General features: G+C 43.6%; 1 protein-coding gene across 11 annotated transcripts in view; it reads right to left on the bottom strand.

Moving 5' to 3' along the window:
• Positions 1 to 6662: 6662 nt before the first annotated feature.
• UNC13B (unc-13 homolog B) overlaps positions 6663 to 19828 on the bottom strand; it is a 212444-nt gene continuing 199278 nt past the window's right edge. For 6 of the 11 annotated variants that reach the window (XM_062620424.1, XM_062620418.1, XM_062620422.1 and 3 more), the window contains 6 exons: positions 17473 to 17553; positions 16932 to 17079; positions 14196 to 14252; positions 11616 to 11708; positions 10350 to 10509; positions 6663 to 9178 (listed from right to left, as the gene is read on the bottom strand). In XM_062620424.1, the coding sequence (XP_062476408.1) occupies positions 8893 to 9178; positions 10350 to 10509; positions 11616 to 11708; positions 14196 to 14252; positions 16932 to 17079; positions 17473 to 17553 (825 nt within the window). In that variant the 3' untranslated portion in view covers positions 6663 to 8892. The remainder of the gene's footprint in view (positions 9179 to 10349; positions 10510 to 11615; positions 11709 to 14195; positions 14253 to 16931; positions 17080 to 17472; positions 17554 to 19828) is intronic. The other 5 variants (XM_062620429.1, XM_062620428.1, XM_062620421.1 and 2 more) reach the window with 3 other exon arrangements.

Here is a 19828-nt window from a genome sequence, read left to right as displayed (position 1 = left end):
GCTTGACTCCAGGAGCGTCAAAATAATTCCAAATAAGGTTCTGCAGCCTGACAAGCTGCTGTGCTCCAGAGAAGGATAAACTGACCACGTTCAGCGGCAACTTGAATTAAAGGCTTTTTGTCTCCATCACCGCTCACAGCTGCCAAAGGGATACACCTCTCTGCACGTCAAGCTGTGATTAGGAAGGAGGTAATCACAGTAAATCATGTTTTCTGCTTCTGAAGATGCTGACAGTCAAGGCTGATGTTCCTTAGTTTGCCAAACACGAGTGGGTTACATGAAGGAGTCTTGGGAAAAAGCATCCTAGGAAGGGGAGGAGAGGGGAAAGAAGGAAAAAATATGCCTGTGAGTGGTTCTTTGTTTGCAAACTCCACATAACTCAAATGTACCTCCCCATAGGTCAGTTCACAGGGTTGGTATTCTCACATTATTGGAATCACAGCCAATAAATGCAAATCTTTCTGGTTGACAGTTGTCAGTAGAGGAATCTAGCATCTCAGCAATCGGCAAATAGCTTCCACTAATAAAGGCACTACTAGATGTGACAACTGACAGATTTTGTCAGCACATAGTTACAAAGATGATAAAAGCAGGCGTTATTCTGGGTTTGCTTCCAATAAGCAATAAAAATACTGAAAAGAGCAACTCATAAAAAAATGCTGCTGTCCAGTGAATAGTTATTTGCAGTTTAAGTGCAAAGATGATTTCTGAAACATCAAAAAAACCCCCACAAAACAACACATATATGAGAAGTCCAGTAAGAATAAATAAGAATGTGTTAAAGTTCATCAAAGTTAACCATGACAAGGGAGGAGAGAAAATATAAAAGTTCTTTTAGGCACATAGATTGAGAGCACAGAACACTATGTACTTTGTCGCGGCAGAACTTGAGGCTAATACTTTGGTCTCAAAGTGAAAACATTATTGGGCTGGAAGAAGTCTTTGACACAGTTTGTGATGAGCACTCCAGGCCTGACATCATGCTGAGTGCCCGAGGGTGAGATGAGTATCTCCAAATAAAAGCTTAGCCTCCAAGTGTTCTGAATCTTATCTGATATTCCTTGAACTTTCAGTATGTTTGCATTATTTATCACTTAGTATTTTATCCTACTGAAACAGACAATGCCACACTTCCTGCGCATCACCTGTAGGCTGCCAGAAACTACCACTCTTCTTTCCCCTTGCATCACTGTGCTGATTTTCAGTGTATTTTATAATGCACAACAAGTGCTAAGAAATCAGCTCAAGCATCTCATGCTCTGGCTTTTGCTCAGCATTAAGCAGGGTTGTGGGTATGGAGGCTCTAGGGTCGGACTGACAGATGTCACCCTGGTCTGGGATTAGAGAGGCACAGTTCACCTCCTGTTCTTCTGCCTGTGTTTTATGGACACATTTGGGAGTGAAGAATGTGCTAAGGCGGTTGCAGTGCTGTGGTTCTGGTTTGCTCTCATGGTTTCCAGAGATTTTGAGTGTGTTGGGTATGATGCTAGAGGATTCCTCTGGTGTTCTGTCCTGAGGGGAAGCAGAGCAGGTGTTCCCAGGGACTCTGCTGAGTTGAAAGCCTGTTTTGTGGTCATGGGTGACTTAGGGACAGGCTTCATAGGGACCCTAGGGTCCCTTCAGTCATATGTTCTTTTTCAGGAAGAAGGTGGGCAAGGACAGGCAGGTAAAAAATATCCCACAAAAGAACTTGACCTCAAAGAGACTGCCCACAGAGAAAAAAAAACAGCCTGAAACAAAAAACCATGGGAACAGAAAGTACTGCAGTATGGTCACAGAAAGTTCAGAGGGCTCAAACTCCTCTGATCCCAAGGACCACTTCCATGCTACATTTCTGATAGCTCCAAAATGTGGAACTGAAGACTTGGCTGCAAGGGTCAATTCATCTATGGAGGTGACGGTTATGTGGCTGCAGAATAATGTGCAAAATGTATTACATACACAAGTGACTTCCAACTGTTAAGCTGTGTGAATGGCAGGTAAGGCTTTAGGAGAAGTCTCAAAGGAAAGAATAATAAAAGGAAGGATGGAAAGTGAGACAAAAGCCACCATGGGTTTGGCAAGGCTAGAATGTGCAGGTCCAACTTGACCCTAGCTCATAAATGATGCCCCAGCTCTATCCTGTCAAAGGTGTACTTTTCTGTAAGCTGGATTCATTGCTTCTGAGATGACCTGGGAGCAGTGGCTGCTGGCAGGACTAAATGCATGGAAGTAAGAGGCATTCAGTTTCATTTTGGAATCAGCTGAAGCTTGTCACAGGTTGCTGGTGGCCAAACCTAAATCTAGGGACAAATCTGGCAGCTCAGATTGGGGTGGACTCAAAAAACCCCATTGCATATAACATCAGATGGAGACCCTTGTTGAAGTGGGAGGAGACGGGGGTTAGTGAAAGGACTATGAAGTGACATAATGGAAATGGGCTGAGAAAGACGAGGCACCCAGAAAGGCAGGGACTGGTAATGAGTTCTTCTTAAAGCTAGTGAAAAGTGATGCTAGAAAGGCTGCATATTAGAGCATAAATAACAAAATTATGCACATATGACTGGAAATGGGAAAGCACTGCTTATGAGCAGACACCTAGCTCTTGTCTGGTTTAGCAGAACAAAAATCAGTGGAGACGATAGTGTTATCCGAGCATCGGGAGCTACTGAAGAGCCTTCATTAGGATAAACAACAACGTGCTTCAAGGACAAGGATTTCTATATTGACCATAAAGCATAGGCAATAACTGAGAAGGGAAGTTTTAAGTCTCAGACAACTCAGGTCCTGAAAAAAATCCTCCAGTGTCCACACTCCTGGTATAAAAGAGGAATTTGTGGACCTATAGCACAACCCCTATGGAGGGCTAAAACCCATAGTGTATATTCCACCAGCCACTAGAGAATACTGCCAGCTTCCTTAGCCATATTGCACACATTCACAGACCTGTGCCCAGAGTTTTCCCTAGAGGGGAGGAAGCGAGAGCGTAAGAGCAGAAAAGGAGGAAGATGACGTGTCTGGAGGAAATGACATGAGGAGCCTGTCCTTCTCCACTGCCTCCTCCCTCCCTGATGCTGCCCAGAAGCAGGGAAACTGAATCCCATGCCCAGCTGCCTTCTCAGCCTGTCCCAGGCACTCCCCAAACCCTCCCATTCCCCTTCCCACCTTATTGTCTCCATGCATCAGTTTGCTAATTTCTTCCAGGAAGACAGATAAACCACCCTCCCCACCTCTGCCCTTGGGTCTCTGCTCTCTCCCATCACACACCCATCCTTTACCATAAGGCCCTTGTCTCTCCATAACGTGCTTACAAGCACACGTCAACCCTTTTGAGTCCTGCTATCTCACTTCTCCAATGCATTTTTCTGATGGTGACACATCCTTGAGTTGGTCACAGCTTTAGAAGGGGATTCCCCAAAGATCAAAAGGTCTGTTCAGTTCAAAGCCAGGCTTGCTTTCCTTCTCTCCATTTTTAGAAAATTACCTCATGTTTTCAAATAAAGGCCAGAAATAAAAGAATTGTTAGCAGCTTTCTACCATCCATCCAATCTCAGCAGGTGGCTTTTTGTTCTTTCTTGGGTTTTCTCTGAGAACCCCGACTCTCCAAGTTGCAGTAACCTCTTGAACTTCCCTTTTTGGTTTCCTACAAAAGGTCTCCCTGTTAGCTGAGAGGTCTGGCATTATGGCTGCTCCTCCAGCATCCTCCCAGTGTCTTCCGCTAGCAGCCTGGAAACTTCTACTGAACTGCTGAGCATTACTCTTGAAGGAGCAAACTGCTACCTTCAAAAGGCTTCCTCCTTGAAGCTGGTCCTCATTTTGAATGCTGGATGCTGTTCTGGTCCTCAGAGCTCAGAAATCATCCATATAAATGGAAAAGGCTCAAAGGAGGGCAGAGATTATCAAAGGTCTGGCATAACTGAATAAACTTGGACACTGCAGCTTCAAAAAGCAGTGCCTAAGGTGGAATATTATAGAGTTCTACAGTATCCCTATTGCCCAAGAAAGAAAAGAAGAATGGAGGGCAACAAATTAAATTAGTTGCAACCAGGTTCAAGACAAAAGAAGACAGGTCTTCATGCAAAATCTTATGAATCCACCCTGAAAAGGCACTCAAGGTGGGATAGGAGAAGGATAACTTCGGACTTACTGAAGAGAAAACCATGGATTCAGGAACATTCTCCAAGCTAAAATTACCAGCACCACAAAGTGCATTCAGCAGGAAGCATCCTTAGTTTACCTTGTTCTTACTCTTCTCTGGACAGCTTTGTGTAATGACTCTTGGAGGCAAGATTTGCACAAGACGGTCTGAAACCGCTTTGCTGTTTCCACCAACCCTGCAGAAACCCCCGGGCAAGGACAGACCATCAGCAGAATTCACCCACCTGCCTCCAGCATCCAGCTCATCTCTCACCTCTCTCCTGGATGCAGATGACTCCTGGATGGCACAGCAGGCCACATACACCCTTCCTTGCTTGCCATCTTTAACACCATGTTCTTAGAACAACCTTTTCCAATTCAGGATAGCCATTCCCACCGCAGGTACATCAACATATATGTATGTATGTATAAACTGAGTATTCTATTTTTTACTTAATATATTTATTATTATATATGTATATGTACATGTGATACACCCAGTGTACATCCTATATCCAGCTGTCCTTTTGAGGCGTGTTCAGATAGGGTGAAGATAGTCATACGCACAACACAGTGTTGTCACAGGGACAAGAAACAGGCTGAGCATTTGTAGCTTGAGACGGAAAGATTTTTCAGGCCAAAAACAAAGTCTGAAAGCATCACAATGAGTGTAAAACCCAAAAAATGAAGCAAGATGGGCAGACGCTGGTAGACAAACATGTTACTAAGCAACGCTTACGGAAATTGATCCCGTGATTAAGAAGTTCACAAACTTCATTTGCAGAAGAAGCACTAGACTGGGGGATAAGCAGCATACTCAGGAGCCTTGGGTTCCTGGCTTTGCTAATAACAGCCAGACCTCCTGCCCTGCCCAGGCCTCTTCCCCATGGTTACAGATGGTGCTTGCACTGTGAACAGCTTTTCACTGGTTTCTCTCTACTCCAGTGTTCACTGAAGTGATGACAAGCACGCATACCGATGAATTAGAAACCTCTGTATCATCTAGCTTGGTACCGAAGTGGGGCTTTAGAGCTGTGCTTTAAGCAACACATCACATGGGATATGCCACCAAACTCAGTAACTTCCCTGTGAGGAGCCCAGAAACAGAAATGCAACTACGAGCTGGACTGGGAGTTAGCTGAGTTACTTGCATTAGAATAATTTAGGTTGGAAAGGTCTTTAGGATCATGGAGTCCAACCAGTGCCAAAGCCACCACTAAACCATGTCCCTAAGTGCCACATCTACATGTCTTGAAATACTCCCAGGGATGGTGATTCCAACACTGCCCTGGGCAGCCTGTTCCAATGCCTGAGCACCCTCTCTGTGAAGAAATTCTTCCTAATATCCAACCTAACCACCCTCCAGCACAGCTTGAGGACGTTTTCTCTTGTCCCATCTCTTGTTACCTGCAATAAGAGACCAACCCCACCTCACTACAACCTCTTTTCAGGCAGTTGTAGAGAGTGATAAGGTCCCCCTTGAGCCTTCTCTTTTCCCCCAGACTAAACACCCCCAGTTCCCTCAGTCGTTCCCCATCACACGTGTGCTCCAGACCCTTCATCAGCTCCTTTGCCCTTCTCCGGCCCCACTCCAGCACCTCAATGTCTCTGTTGTAGTGAGGGGCCCAGAACTGAACACAGGATTCGAGGTGCAGCCTCACCAGTGCCCGGTGCAGGGGGATGATCACTGTCCTGGCCCTGCTGCCACACTATTGCTGGTACAGGCCAGGATGCTGTTGGCTTCTTGGCTGCCTGGGCACAAGCTGCTCATGTTCAGCTCCATCAATCAGCACCCCCAGGTCCTTTTCCATGAGCACCTTTCCAGCCACTCTTCCCCAAGCCTGGAGTGTTGCATGGGGTTGTTGTGCCCCAAGTACAAGACCCAGCACTTCGTCTTGCTGAACCTCAACCCATTGGCCCCAGCCCATGGATCCAGCCTGTCCAGACGCCTCTGCAGAGCCTTCCTATCCTTCAGCAGATCAACACTGCCACCCAGCTTGGTGTCATCTGCTAACCTCCACTCAACTGGGACCTCCCCAGTTAGCCAGGGCTGCTGATACATGATGGAGCACTTCCACCAGCTCCCTCAATACCCTAGAGGTGGACCCCATCCAGCCCCATAGCTTGTATGTATCTACGCGGTGTAGCAGGTCGCTGAACATTTCCCTTTGGATTTTGGGGGCTTCATTCTGCTCCCCATCCCTGTCTTTCAGCTCAGGGTGCTGGGTACCCTGGTCTTATTGTTAGAGGCAAAGAAGGCATCAGGTACCTCAGGCTTTTCCTCATCCTTTGTCACTGTTTACCCCCACATCCGATATGGATGGAGATTTCCTTCTTGAAGAGTGTTCAGCCTCCCTGGACTCCTTTGCCCACCAGGACTGCCTCCCGAGGAACTGTGTTGCTGAGCATGTTACCTAAGGAAAAAAAGCTGTCTCAGGTCACAGAAGTTCAGAGACCTGCACTATCATGGAATACGAGCCTCTGAGTTATTTGAGACTGTCTGCTGGAAATTGGCAGCAGCCCCAAAAAATGAGGAAGGGGAGTAGTTTACTTGACATCAAGAAGGTTTATTCTCTCATCTCTTGTCAATACCATTTACAGAGTATTAATGCTCGTATCAGATGGAAAGCCACAAATCAAGTTTGACACATAATTATTTTTCTTCACATGCTATCTGTAAAGTATCCTACTTTACAGATATCCTACTGCCTGCCTGAGTCTTTCTACTCAACACCTTCAGGAGGCTACTTGAGTGCAGAGGGAACTTGACTTAAGGCCAGACAGGAGAAGAAAAGAAAGTAAGTTATTCTTTATGATTTTCTGCAGTGTCTCAGCATGTTACCAAAAGCCAAGAACTTCAGGGAAAGCTGTCAAAGGTGAAGTGACCATGGAGGAGGTGGAATTTTCTGACTCAGACCTTTTGCTGGGCATCTACAGCACCACAGAAATACCTATGTACTAAACAAGAGTAATTTGCAAAGATGTAGTAGCAATACCACCCTATGTGATTTAGCAAACCCAATTACGATTTCATTTCAACAGATGACTCCAAATGCTGCTAAAAGACTTTATTAAAGACTACTAACAGTTCTCATAACAATGGCACGTACAATGATTCAAAATCATGACAAATAGCATGGAGTTTTGAAGAGCACTATTATAACACACCATGGACAACAACAAAGCAGATGTGCCATCTCAGAGCTCTTTGAGCAGGCCCATGAAATAGGAGTTACACAGCTGTACAAGTGTCAGAGAAAATAGAAAAAAAAAAGAAAAAAAGGTCATTCAATACACAGTCCTTATATTTATTGACAGTATTACAGTACTTCATGGGCAAGGACTGGCTTGTTCCAGCTGCCCTTTCCAGAGCACAAGGGCAGCTGGAAATAGCAAAAATATATCCCCAAAGTATCCCCAAAATAGGAACCCTCTAACAAACATACCTCAGGTGTAATCGCTTCTCCAGACCTTCCTGCTTCTGAATTTTCAGTCAGAAATTCTGACCTCCCTGCTATCACTTTGCTCAGGACAGTGTTTTGTTTTGCAAGAAAACAAAACAAGGATGCTTCTTTAAGACAGTGCAAAAATATTTTCAATGGTATAGTTAAAACACAGATTAATGACAAACAGCACAGATCAGCTGCAGCACGGCCAACAGAGACTTCAAGATAAACCAAATGGACCTGCTGCTCTTTGACCAGCACTCCAGACTGAGTGCTTGCAGAGAGGAGACGTGCTGATCTCTCCCAAGCAAACCATCATTTCTGGGTTCATAGTGAGGAATGGTCTCAGCTACTACAGGATAACAAAATGCTACAGAAAGCCTGCAAGTATTAAATTATCCAATCCTATGTCAAATAACTAATGAAAGAGTATCTAAGTGGAAAAAGTATATAGCAGCCATGCTCTTTGTCATGGCTCTAATGTTGTTCCCTTCCTTACCGTGTCGGTCATGGTAGCCAAAGTGTGACTTGCGGAGTTAGCAGCTTACAGCAACCCCGTGGTGATGCAGATTTCCCAGCAGCACATGGGGATTTATATTCTCCGAGACACACAGTCTAATTACAATAGCAGGGCAGCTGCAGTCTGCTCCTGATGTATTGTCTTTGCAGCTTTTGGCTGTGAGATCTTAGGCCCCTCTGCCCTTGTCCAACTGATCTCACCCATGCTCACAGCAGCACATCCATGGTCATATTCATCAGGTGTGCATCTTCAGAGCAATTTGCAACTTATTTTGTAAGCAGACGTTGAGGTGTCTGCGTATCATATCGGGACATTGGTATAATCTGTGCCAGAACATCCACTGGCAGCTCCACAGTACACAAATTCAATGAGAGATAACTGTGATTTGCCAAAGTCCCAAATCGTTCTTCTTCTCCCAATTTCCACCCACTTGTGTGTTTGTATCGTAGTGTGATTATGTAGAACCTTTTCAACATCTGCCAACTTCAGAGGATAAAATCACAGTGCTGCATATCAACAAAACCCAGCATACCCAGCCTCCAATATAAAATAATTTATATATACAAAGCAGAATTCACATCTTAAATAACAAGAGACTGTCTCATTCTCTATGGTGCCTTAACCCAGCTACTAAAAAATAAATAACTCACATCAGACTGATGGGTTTGTTTCCTGTACAGCACACGTGCGCTATCAGAGCTGACAAAGACAACAAGAAAGAAACTTTTGTGATTAATAAAAGAGAATTGTTGAACACTTGCACATATTGGCACAAGGCAGAAGAGAAAAGGGAATACTACACAGCTCAGCTCAGGTGCCTTCCTCTGTGGAGCGGGACTCAGATTTCAACTTTACAAACTCTCTGGCAACTTCATCATTGGTTCTTTGAGAGAGAATCCTCAGGATTGTAAGTCCAGTCTCATCCATGTGAATCCTGCGCCCCAGGGGGCACCAGCAAGCACAGCTTCCTTTGTCTGCTATGTCTCTCAGCTGCATCACTGCTATCCCTAGTACCCGGTCCTCCCGAGCAAAGCAGTAGTCTTTCACACAGACTTGGAGCTCATAAGCATCAGGACCGTCTTCATTTCCCAATATGCTGAAAAAAACACACATAAGTTTACTTACAGTTTCTCATAATGTATAAATTACTCTGCAAAATGAAGGTGTCAGCAGCTGGCTAGAGTGCTTTGATGAGCCACAGAAGACTCCCTTCTACAGAAAACCCTGGTCAGAGATGGCGAAGTAAAAACCAGAATGCATATGGGCATCTTTGTTGGTTTACAGCTGATACAGACAACCTGTCTAGTTAAAATGAAGAAATGAACAACCCTTATCAAGTCGCCTTTGCATGTGTGTGTGTTAAACTGTGAAATAAGAGGAGCAGAGAACATTAAAGCCATGCTAATAGATTTTCAACTCAGATGACTTTAAGCATTTTTGCTTCTGTTAAGGGTTGCTTCATTTCAATAATTAATATTTTAATTAGATGAAGTCTTTGTTAAAAATTGAGAGCCTTCCATTAAAGCAAAAACTAATAAAAATACATCCCCAAGCCCCTCTGGGGTTTCTAAAATTAAAAGAATAATTTTAAAAGGGCAACAAAAATCCCTTCTCTTAGATGAAGCCTGTCAAATAATAATTATATGTATGGTCCCTCTCCCCTGAGATGTTTACAGTCTTCTGCTGTTCATCTCTTTTCCTCTCATTCTTAATGTACAGCTGGGTGAGCATTACTCTGTAGCTCCCTTTGTTGAGCCTTCCAAGAACGAAGATGCCTTTGTAATAATGAAAGTCAAATAAGCAGAGTTCAATACTCCGTGTTGAGAGGTACTGCAATTTTAGCAGTGCAACTCACTACCAGTTCCAAGGGCTGAAGCACTTGTTCCCTGGAAACAGGTTCAGAAAGCATGTCCCACAGGTCAAGTTGGGATAAAACCACACATTAATATTAAAAGAACTAAAAAGATAAAATGAACTTTTAGCCTCAACTCTTACCAATAAAAGTTCATTAAAATGATGGAGCACAGTAAAGTAGGTTCATAGATCATGCAGTGCGCTTCAGAAGGCAGACAGAAGATGCTGCTGATACAAAACAGACCTCAGCATCCTACCCACATTTCCTGCCAAGACACTGAAGACTGGCCAAGCTACTGGTTCATGTACTTTTCTGGGCCCCAAGCAGGCTGTCTGTAGACTCTGGAAAACCTTCTCTGCCTCCTGCACCTGCGCTTGCTGTGTCAGATCCCCAAGCTATTTTTCACACTTACAAGTGAAAGGTTTCATTGTATTTGGGAGCCCAGTTGTTGCTCTTTGACTTGGTTGTGAACTTCCTCTTCTTGTCACTCTGTTGGGGCCCAATCATAGTGATTTCCACAAATGGACGGAACATGCCAGATGTCTGCCACTTCAGGTCATTGGCTGCCACAACTGGAAAAGAGAGTCACAACCTGGTTTACAGTAAATACTCATTTTTTTCTCATTGCTCTGGACACCCTTCCAGTCTGCTTCTAATTTCTTGTTTCAGAGGACAAAGTCCAACTCCAGGCACATCTGTGCCCCCGACACACGTGGGCAGGACTTTTTTTGTAATATAAAGCTATACTTTTTTGCTCTAATTTAAGTTCTGTGATGGGCATTAAATGCTTGGGACAGCACTTAGCTTGTGCCATATGCATAGTCAAGAAACTAGTCCAAAAAAACAGGTATTCCCACAGCTCTGGGCAGGCTGCCCTGCCAGTTCAGTGCTTAGGTCTACATTACATATGGAATGAGATAAAAAGGGGGATGGTGGGCATTTTGGCAGAGGATAGTAAAGTCTGTGTTGAAAAGGAAAACGTGACTGAAGGTAAGAAAAAGCCCAAAAGCTGTGAGTGGTCCCAGAGCCCAGAATTATTAGCTCTTTAACTCTCATTCACTCAGGTCACTGCAGGGAACAGACTGAAGCATGGGAAATGGCTCTGAAAATCAGGTTTTACACTGCAGTGTAGATTTAACTAGAATAGAGGCCTGAAGAGCTATTTATATAAATCTTTAGAGGAAACTAAAGTAGTTAAATATGCTGTATCCAAGCAAAGGAGATGAAGGAGGAAGAGGAAGCCTGGGATGAATCACTGCTTGGGTTATTTTCAGAGCAGCTCTTCAGGGACCAACATGGCCTTCAGGATGGGGAAGAGGAGCTTCTGAGCTCTTACTGGCTCTGTGATCTCCTGGTTTACACTGAGCAGTTTCGCAACATCACCCTGTCCTTCCGCCCCGCTCTCTGCAGCACAGGCTAAACTGTGGCGCCTGGTGACAGGCGTCATCTGATTTTTGTTTACTTCATACATCACTGCCAATAAACAACAGGACAGTACATTGGGCTGTCACTGGCTGGACAAGTTCATTTGCTGTTTCTCTCCATGTTCCTGATATAAAACAGAAAACAATCCTGGATTCACATCCCATGAGCTAACACAGAAACACAACGACTGCCAACTGGAGATTTTCCCCAGTACAGTCGCAGAGCCTGAGCAGCAACACACGCCTTGCCATACCTTTCACTGTGACCTTGTGTTCACCAGTTCCAGGGTGGGTATACAGGTCGATCTGTATAGACACTTCCCCCACAGGATCATCCACACCAGAGCCTGTTAGAAGAAAATTGATACCTCCTGTGCACACATGGATTAATGTTTATGGGCACCCGTCTCTGGTTTATGGCCTCAGCAAGTGTTTTCACAGCACACCCTCCATAGTCAGCTTTTCAGTCTACACTGATAAGGTAACATTAATGCAAGATAACATCAGGCTTGCATGCCCAACACGCATAAACACTAGCATTTTTTGCACTCTCCCATGAAGATCACATCCTGTTGAGAATACTAGTAAGAATTTTAACAGAATTTAAAAGACCTAAAGCTCAACAAAGGACCCTCATAGACAGCAAGGATTTTTCAGAGGTAACCACCAAGCTATTGCGTGTACATGCAGGCATTCCAGTGGTGGGCATTGGCATTCCTGTCCACTCAGAGGAGAAGGGAGGATGAAAAAAACCAACAAAACAAACAAAAAAATACACCAGAGAGGAAGTTTAGGAAAAAAAGACAAAGATGTTAGAGATTTATATGGAGCCATTGTGCAGTTTCACCTTCCAGGAACCTTCTTCCATGTTGTACATCAGCTACAAGTTGTTGCCCTGACTGCCCGTCAACTTCCCCTTGGAGGTTAATAAGAACCCCTTCACTGTTGTGCATCAAAAAAGATGAGAGGGAAGCATTCACAACCTGCATATTTATTTCCCTTCATCAATAAGCCAGGGAGAAAACAAGATGTAGCTTCACAGAGGAAATGATAGCATGTTGTAACAGAGGGAGAAGACTTCATGAACCTTACAATTTGTGTATCACAATGTTTTCAACCTTTTAACTTTTCATCATAATTATCAAGCAAAATGTGGAAATGACATTTTTTTGTGCAGGGAAGTCAAGGTGTCACATAAATTACAGAAGATGGCTTTGCAAAATGAAAATTAAGCTTTGCTAATAAGATAGTGTGATTGATTTTGCTTTCTCTTTGATAACTATCTGACCTCAGGTTAGCAATGATGTTGTAATTGGGATACCTACAGGGTAACTGAGTACCTACTAACAGCAATGTTACCGTGTCAATTTTGAGGCTGAGATATATTATTGGGTGAAAGAATTGGTGCGTTTGAAACTGAAGGAGCTTGAAGGATAAAATTAAATAAACATTTAGATTAGATAGATCTAGCAAGTCACCTTTCACAAGAACATCCTGCAGGCAGCAAAACCAGTCATTTAAAAAACAAAAAAGTTGAGAGCTAATCTGTGTAATTCTCTGAAGAGAATTACATGGCATGGAACTGTAGGCAGTGAAAGTCACATTAATATACAAAGATCTGAGCAACCAAAACAGAACCTCAAATTATTATCTTAGGGTAGATTCTCATTCTTGACCCGAGCCCAACAGCCTCTAGACTAACATCTGCACTGTTTTCTCCCTGCTTAGAAGGGCAGTGCTCCTTCTTTTCTGCATATAAGCACAGAGCTTTGAAATTGGAAAACTTAATTAGTGACCTGACCCACCTGATAGTGCGGGTCTGTCACACTGCTTGGCATTTTCCATGTGAACAGACAAGGTTATCAACAGTATATAACGACTTTATCAGGCTACATCTGCAGAAATACAAGCTGTCAAACACTCAAGTCTTAATTACACTAAAGATGCAATTAAGAGGTTATAAGGGAGACACCGATGCTTCAGAGCACTGACAGTGGAATCACTGCATTACCTTTGAGGGAGTAAAAATATAGGTATTTTTTCTACCTTCATTCTTGTCTTTTCATACAAAAATCTTGTTCTATTAACTGAAATGCTCAGAGACAAAAAAACTCCTTGTAGATGGCCAGTGAAAAACATTCTGAGCTTGTACAACTGCATGCATACACATGCTTGCACATTCAGTGACAAACTGATTTAAATCTTGGCATGGAAGTCTCATAGGTATTGCAATACTGGAAGGTGAAACAGCAGAACTGAGCTCGTGCAATGGGTTATAGATGTTATTTCATCTAAGATAACAGAAAGACTTTGGACAGCAAAAAATAAATTGAGAGATGAAACACAAGACGACTTAATGTTTTAGGGCTCTCCTGAGCACCCAGACTTTTAGTTACCCCCCTCTTCAAGCCAGATGGTTTAAGCTTGGCCACAACCTTGAGTGCATATCAGACACGACCATGTGTTACAGTAGCCTGTCTCAGCAGACTATATGCATGCAAGTCCAAGATTTGAAACAGCATTACACAGCCCATGGTAAAGGGTAGGGGTACAAATCCACAGCATCTCTCAGAAAACAGTCCGTTTTCAAGGCAGCTTTCATATCCCATTAATAAATCTCAAGCTTGGGAACAGGCTCTCAGGCAAGGTACAGACTTCTAGATAGCGCAATCTGTGACTCTGTGGGATGCAAGCATTTGGTGAAGGTTCACTTCTACAGGGAGCTATGGGGAATGGGTCTCTTTGGAAAAGGTTTCTGAGCATGGGCAGGATGACTTCAAAAGCAAGGCAGTTGGGTAATGTTGTTAGGGTAACAACATTAGTCTTGAACATACCCTTATCTGGAAGAACGTCCTCATTAGCGGTAAATCTAATACCTTTCCCATCATGCACTGAGACATGAATTCAAAAGGCAAGAAGTGTGCAGGACAGAGAGAGAAGAGTATGAATTACAATCCAATTAGTGTTGTCACTTAAACAAATAAAAGACAAATATTCTTGCTCTTAATAGACAAAATATCCTTTTAGATCTTCAACACCAACACAGGCTTTGGAGAGCAAGGTTGTCTGCAAGTAAGGGATTGTCTGGCTTAAATCAAGAATAGAATGTGTGCTGGCATAACTGAACCACAAGCCCTGACCCAACTTTGCAAAGCAAACATTTAACAGCATAGAATCCTGCTCAGTAAGGAAGGCAGGGCAATAGCTACCTCACAAACTGGAAGATGCACCATTGATCAGTGAAGTAAGAGAGGCAAACAGTCAGCATTTAAAGATTTCCACATGCAGCCCCCCATAGGGTTGTGAAAAGCTTGACTTATTCAGGTCTCATCTGTCAGAGAGCTCTGGTAAGCACATGTCAGTGTAAATACTGTTCCTCAAACCCACGTGCAGATCTCCAAACCAATCTGCTAACTGGGGTTACTAAGGAAGTGTGTGCAGCCCCAATCCCAGGAGCAAGTCATGCCTTTCTCAGACACATTCCATCACTAACCCTATAGAAATAAGGTCTGAAGTCTTCTGTTCCCTAAACAGGGTCCAAAACTCCCAAGCTACTAATGTAGATGATGATCTGGACTGGCTCAGACCCATTATCTGTCTTCTAAAGTGGCTCAGATCAGCCACAAAAAAATGTCATCAGTCAGCTGTGAGATACAGTGGATGACCTTGCAATGAGTGTATCTTGTGTCCTAAAGCTAGAGCTTCACCCTTCCTAAGTTTAAAACAAAACAAAACAAAGCAAATAAACAAAACCAACCTTAACAACCCTACACAGTTCTGTGGCAACCCTGCATATTCCTGTTGCTCTTAGCTCATGTTCAATTATCTTTGTGTATCTGATAAACTCACCCTCAGTCGAGTTTTACAGTCAAATAATACATTGCATAAAGCTGCTGTCTTATACCAGCTTTGAATTTGCCACTTTTCAGCTTCAATGGAGCAACTTCTTCCTCTAATTTTAAACACTCCTGACTGTAGGATGGAGTGTAGAACAGCAGTGCTGCACATGTCCTTATATCTTGGCTCATCACAACAACATAATAGGTTCCACATACAAACCTAGCTTTAATTCATGGTCTGGATATATAATGGGAAACATTCACCGCAGAGCAGCAGAGATTGAAAATACATGCTCACACAAGTTCCCTGTTAAAAAGTGTAGCTCTAATAGCAACAGCCAAGTTCCTGGAGTCTCCCATGGATGTGGCAGTCTTTGACATGTCTGGCCACTGGATGTCATCGTTGCTCTGCTGGGACACAGCTAGAGGACCACTCTCTTAAATGCTGGTACTGACTCTTAAGTTCAATGTTTTAATGCAGTATGTATCAGCCTAAGCAAGAATACATTGTGCTGCTAAAGGCAGGGATGATTCAGTCCCTCAGAACTGAACTCAAATTTTTAACTTTAGAAACAAACCTTGTTTTGCTCAAGAACTCTCAGTGATTTCTCCACTGATTGAGGAATGCCAGTATCAAAGAGTCATTTGCACATGAGGGAAAACTGTGTTGTCTTGGAAGTGCTTTCCCCTTGATTTAGGGATCAGTGTGACAGTATGCTGACATAGTTAGTACAGTTTGTGGGGTCAACAGGTCTCATATGCTTGGAAGGACTGAAGGAAAAAGTACCCCAAGCAAAAAGATGGTAAAAAGACACTCCCACGGAGCTGAATGATTTTGCTGCTGGGATGTAGTAGTCCAATGCCAAAACCTGTATTTAAACACCCTGAAAACCCGAAATATCAGTTTCAGTTTTGATCTAAACTTTGATGCATTCTGTCCTCTCTTCTTGAAATCAGTGAGATTCAGTCAGGCAGCCACTAACAGTCCCTTACTGATGGGACCAAATCATTCTGTACAACTATCTCAAGATGTTGACATGAAAGCAATGAAACATAGAGACAATTAACTGTTTCCCCCTTGCAGGTCAATGAAATAGCACCATTCTCATGGCTTCCCAGAGAGCTAACAAAGAACTCCAGTGACCCAACCCAGCAGCTTATTAGTATGCTCTGGTGATTTGTAATCATCCAGCTCACACACATCCTGTACTGGCTGCAGAAAAACAGTGCTTTGGTTGCTCTCCTACGAGACTTTTCCATTTACAGGCAGCATGTAGCTCTGTGACTCATCACTTCCCTGTCAATCAGGACTACATGGGCTGCTGGCAGAAGGCCTGTGACACAAGCACCAACTAGTTTCTGTGGTGGTGTCTTGCTGAAATGGTTTCTCACACCACTGTGTAAGCCTCAGTACAGCAACTTCAAATTCCACTTCAGTCACCCACCCACATTAATTCATGAAACGTGACTGTTAAGTGAGGATTGCAGAAAAAAGGACCAAAAACACTCCAGGTCTTATGCTTCATAAATTTCTGCTCTCTCAAAATGTAGTTGAGTGGGAAATAACCCCCTTCTCCTCCACTTCTTCCCAGTTTCAAAAGCTCTGAACTGTCACGCTTCCAGAAATGTTACTGCCAAAAGCACTCTACAAACTGGCAGTACAAGACAGAGTAATTACAAACAGAGCAGACAGCTCCATTCAGCTTTGCCAACAACACAAAAGAGCCTTACCCTGAGCTGTCTGAGTCTGGACAAAGGTTTTGATGAGAGTGTCTGTGGTCTGAGTGTAGAGAGAGAGTGCATATCTAAGTGACTGCAGGTCTGGACTCTTCTCCAAGAAGGTTTTCTTCAGTCCGTTCCCACCAGCATGGAAATATTGCTAAGAGTAAAAAGAACAGGCAGAAAATGAGGACAAACTGCAACCAGTAACCAACATTTACATGCTACTTGTGTGTGTGGATGGAAAAGAGCTGGAAGAAATTCACAAAACAGCTTCTGTACTGGAAACCCATCTCTTAGACCAACTGATACCTGTGACTCATGGCTTTCTTCTTCCAAAGCACTATATAAATATGCTGGCTCCAAGTACACCAATCACCTGAGTCTACTCAGGTGTACACAAACACGGCAGTATCACTCACTTAGAGTCTTTATCTCTGTAACTGCAGCAACAGATTCCAGACATCTCTTGAACTGGCACAGGCACTATTCTCCCAAATAGTATTTGGGGATGGAGCAAGGGAATGATCGAGACAGAAATGGAATAACTTACTTTGATCGTATCCAGTGCCAGATCCAAAACAGCACACTGCTTTGGAGTGAGACTCCTAGTTTCTTCTCTCACCATATGATCCTGTGAACAACCATTATATTTGACATGAGCATGCTGACAGAGACTAAAGCAAAAGAAGCCCTCAGTTATCATCACCTTCTCTGGATTCATGCTGTGGCATTAAATCAGCTGTTTAAGGAACACTTAATTAAGTCTCTCAGAATCATTCATTATACCTTGCCTTGAAAACAAACCCACTTTCTCTGTTTCTTGCAGGTACAGAACAGTGAAATAAGGGAAGGAACCAGACAGAGGTAAGCGGCAATTTAAAATCACTTTGTCTCTTAGAAAACCCAAACAGGAATTTGCCTGTACCCTATCATTCTAGAGCAGCTGCAACAAGCTCTTAAAATACCACTTAAATCAACAGATTCTCAGAACCAGATATTGGGCAAAGCGGTTACATATTGTTTGTGGATTTTCTAAATTCTTTCACCTGCAAAGGTAAGTAATATATCATTGGTGTAGAGAAAGAAAAACAAACAAGCAGCATGTTCTAGAAAACCCCTTTGCTAAAACGTTTTCCCATTAAGACCCACCATCTCTAATAGTAAAGAGCAAGGAATCCCTTGGCAAAGAATTCCTTCTCTCGCAGTGAGTGTATTTCCCTAGCAGACTCCTGCCTGATCACAAGGACGTGCCATCCTTTGGTTTTTCACTAAGCTCTTTCTCTCTGATGCTCAGTCTAGATCTCAGGGAAAACTGGCACATTTCAGCAAGTCAAAAGCTTTGCACAAACCCAAATTCTGTGTGAGCTGCTGTAGGGTCAGGCCAGCTGACTGCAGCCTGGGTGCTGAAGTATTCCTGAAAAAGATCCAGACAAATCAGGCAAAGGCTACTTATCCCTATTTTAAACACATCATGGCCTCTGATATGAGACACTTTCCAGGAAACACGTCTACTAACTTGTTTTCAGTATAGCATGCCTGCATGTGGCATTATGTGCGCGCTCCATGCTGATAAATCTGCTAGCTATCTGGCTGCCCGGTGATTCTACACATTGCCTGGTGCTGTTCCCATTCATTATCCACCTTGATCCATCTCCTGCCTGACAGAGACAGGTCTCACTGCAGTCTAGGTTCAGTGCTAGGCATTTGCCATCCTTCTGACAGACATCTAGCTAGCACCTCTTCACAGTGCTGCTTTAAAGTGTACAGAAGATGTCTCTCAAGTCAGCAGTAACTCAGACAAGTTTGCACCATGCTTTTTTGAATAGTACAGCCATGCCTCAACTTGCCTCCTTCCCCCACACAGGATTTTCCTGGTCTAGGGCCCTATGTGCAAAGGCAGAATACTCTGTAAGCTGCAAAGATTCTTCTATTGCAGCAAGCTGTCCTTAGCAGAGCAATAGCTCACCTCCCTCTTCTTTGTGATCTGGGAGTAATTCAATTGAAGATGATGTGGCTTCACACTTGAGTACACAGAGGGTAAAACGTTCTTTTCACTGTCTGACAGCCAGATTAAGCTCACAATGAGACAAAGTCCAAGGCCATGTTCATGGGAGAGGATAATTTAGACAGGGTAGCTGTGTCCCCAAGGCAGAGCGACTTTCATGTCTGCTGAAATTACTTTCTAGGTCTGCCGGCCAGATTACCCACAATGTGATAGAAACCAGGTGGTCAGCATTTCTCTCTTTAAACACCTACAGAACTCATTCAGCCTCACTTTGAGTGGTCACACCACCCAGTGCCCACGCTCTCAATGCACAGCAACACGTCACCGCTTTCTAAGAGAGCTTCTGAGTGCCATATAGTTCAATACATTATGTAAAAACAACTCAGTGACTGGACTGGTAATGCCTGCACCTACACAGAGGAGCTCACAACTGTCATTCCCCTTGTATCTGCCCTCTCCAAATCCCAGACTGTTCCTAGAAAGGACTGCACAGACCCTGCACTTCCTGGATTGCCAGCCAGGAGCAAGTCACAAATATTTATGTCAAATAATTATGCAACTTCAAGCAGAAGTAGTAAAAAACCCCACAAAATTTAAAACATCTTTTCCTGGTGTCTCAGACTCATCCTTGTGTTCTCCACAGGTACTCTCAGAAGAACCTCTGTGGTCAGAGCTTACCCTGAGGCAGTGCAAGGGAGAGGAGGCTGCTGCTCCCTGCTCCAGCAGCTGGCTATTAACCAAACCAAGCAGAAAGAGTTTGATAATCAACAGGAGGCAGGTATGTGGCACCAAGGTGCCAGGTTTATGGTGGGTTTTCTGAGGGCTTTAAAATACACTGTGAAATTGATTCATCATCAGGACAACAGCCTGTCCTTGTTGTGTCTGTCAGTCTCAGTTTTTC

Source organism: Pezoporus occidentalis, unplaced genomic scaffold, assembly GCF_034315485.1.
Source record: "Pezoporus occidentalis ecotype Australia unplaced genomic scaffold, CSIRO_AGI_Poc_V1 ctg220, whole genome shotgun sequence".
Classification (NCBI taxonomy): Eukaryota; Metazoa; Chordata; class Aves; order Psittaciformes; family Psittacidae; genus Pezoporus; species Pezoporus occidentalis.
Note: the sequence above shows the minus strand (reverse complement) of the source record. Positions and strands in the feature narration are given on the sequence as shown.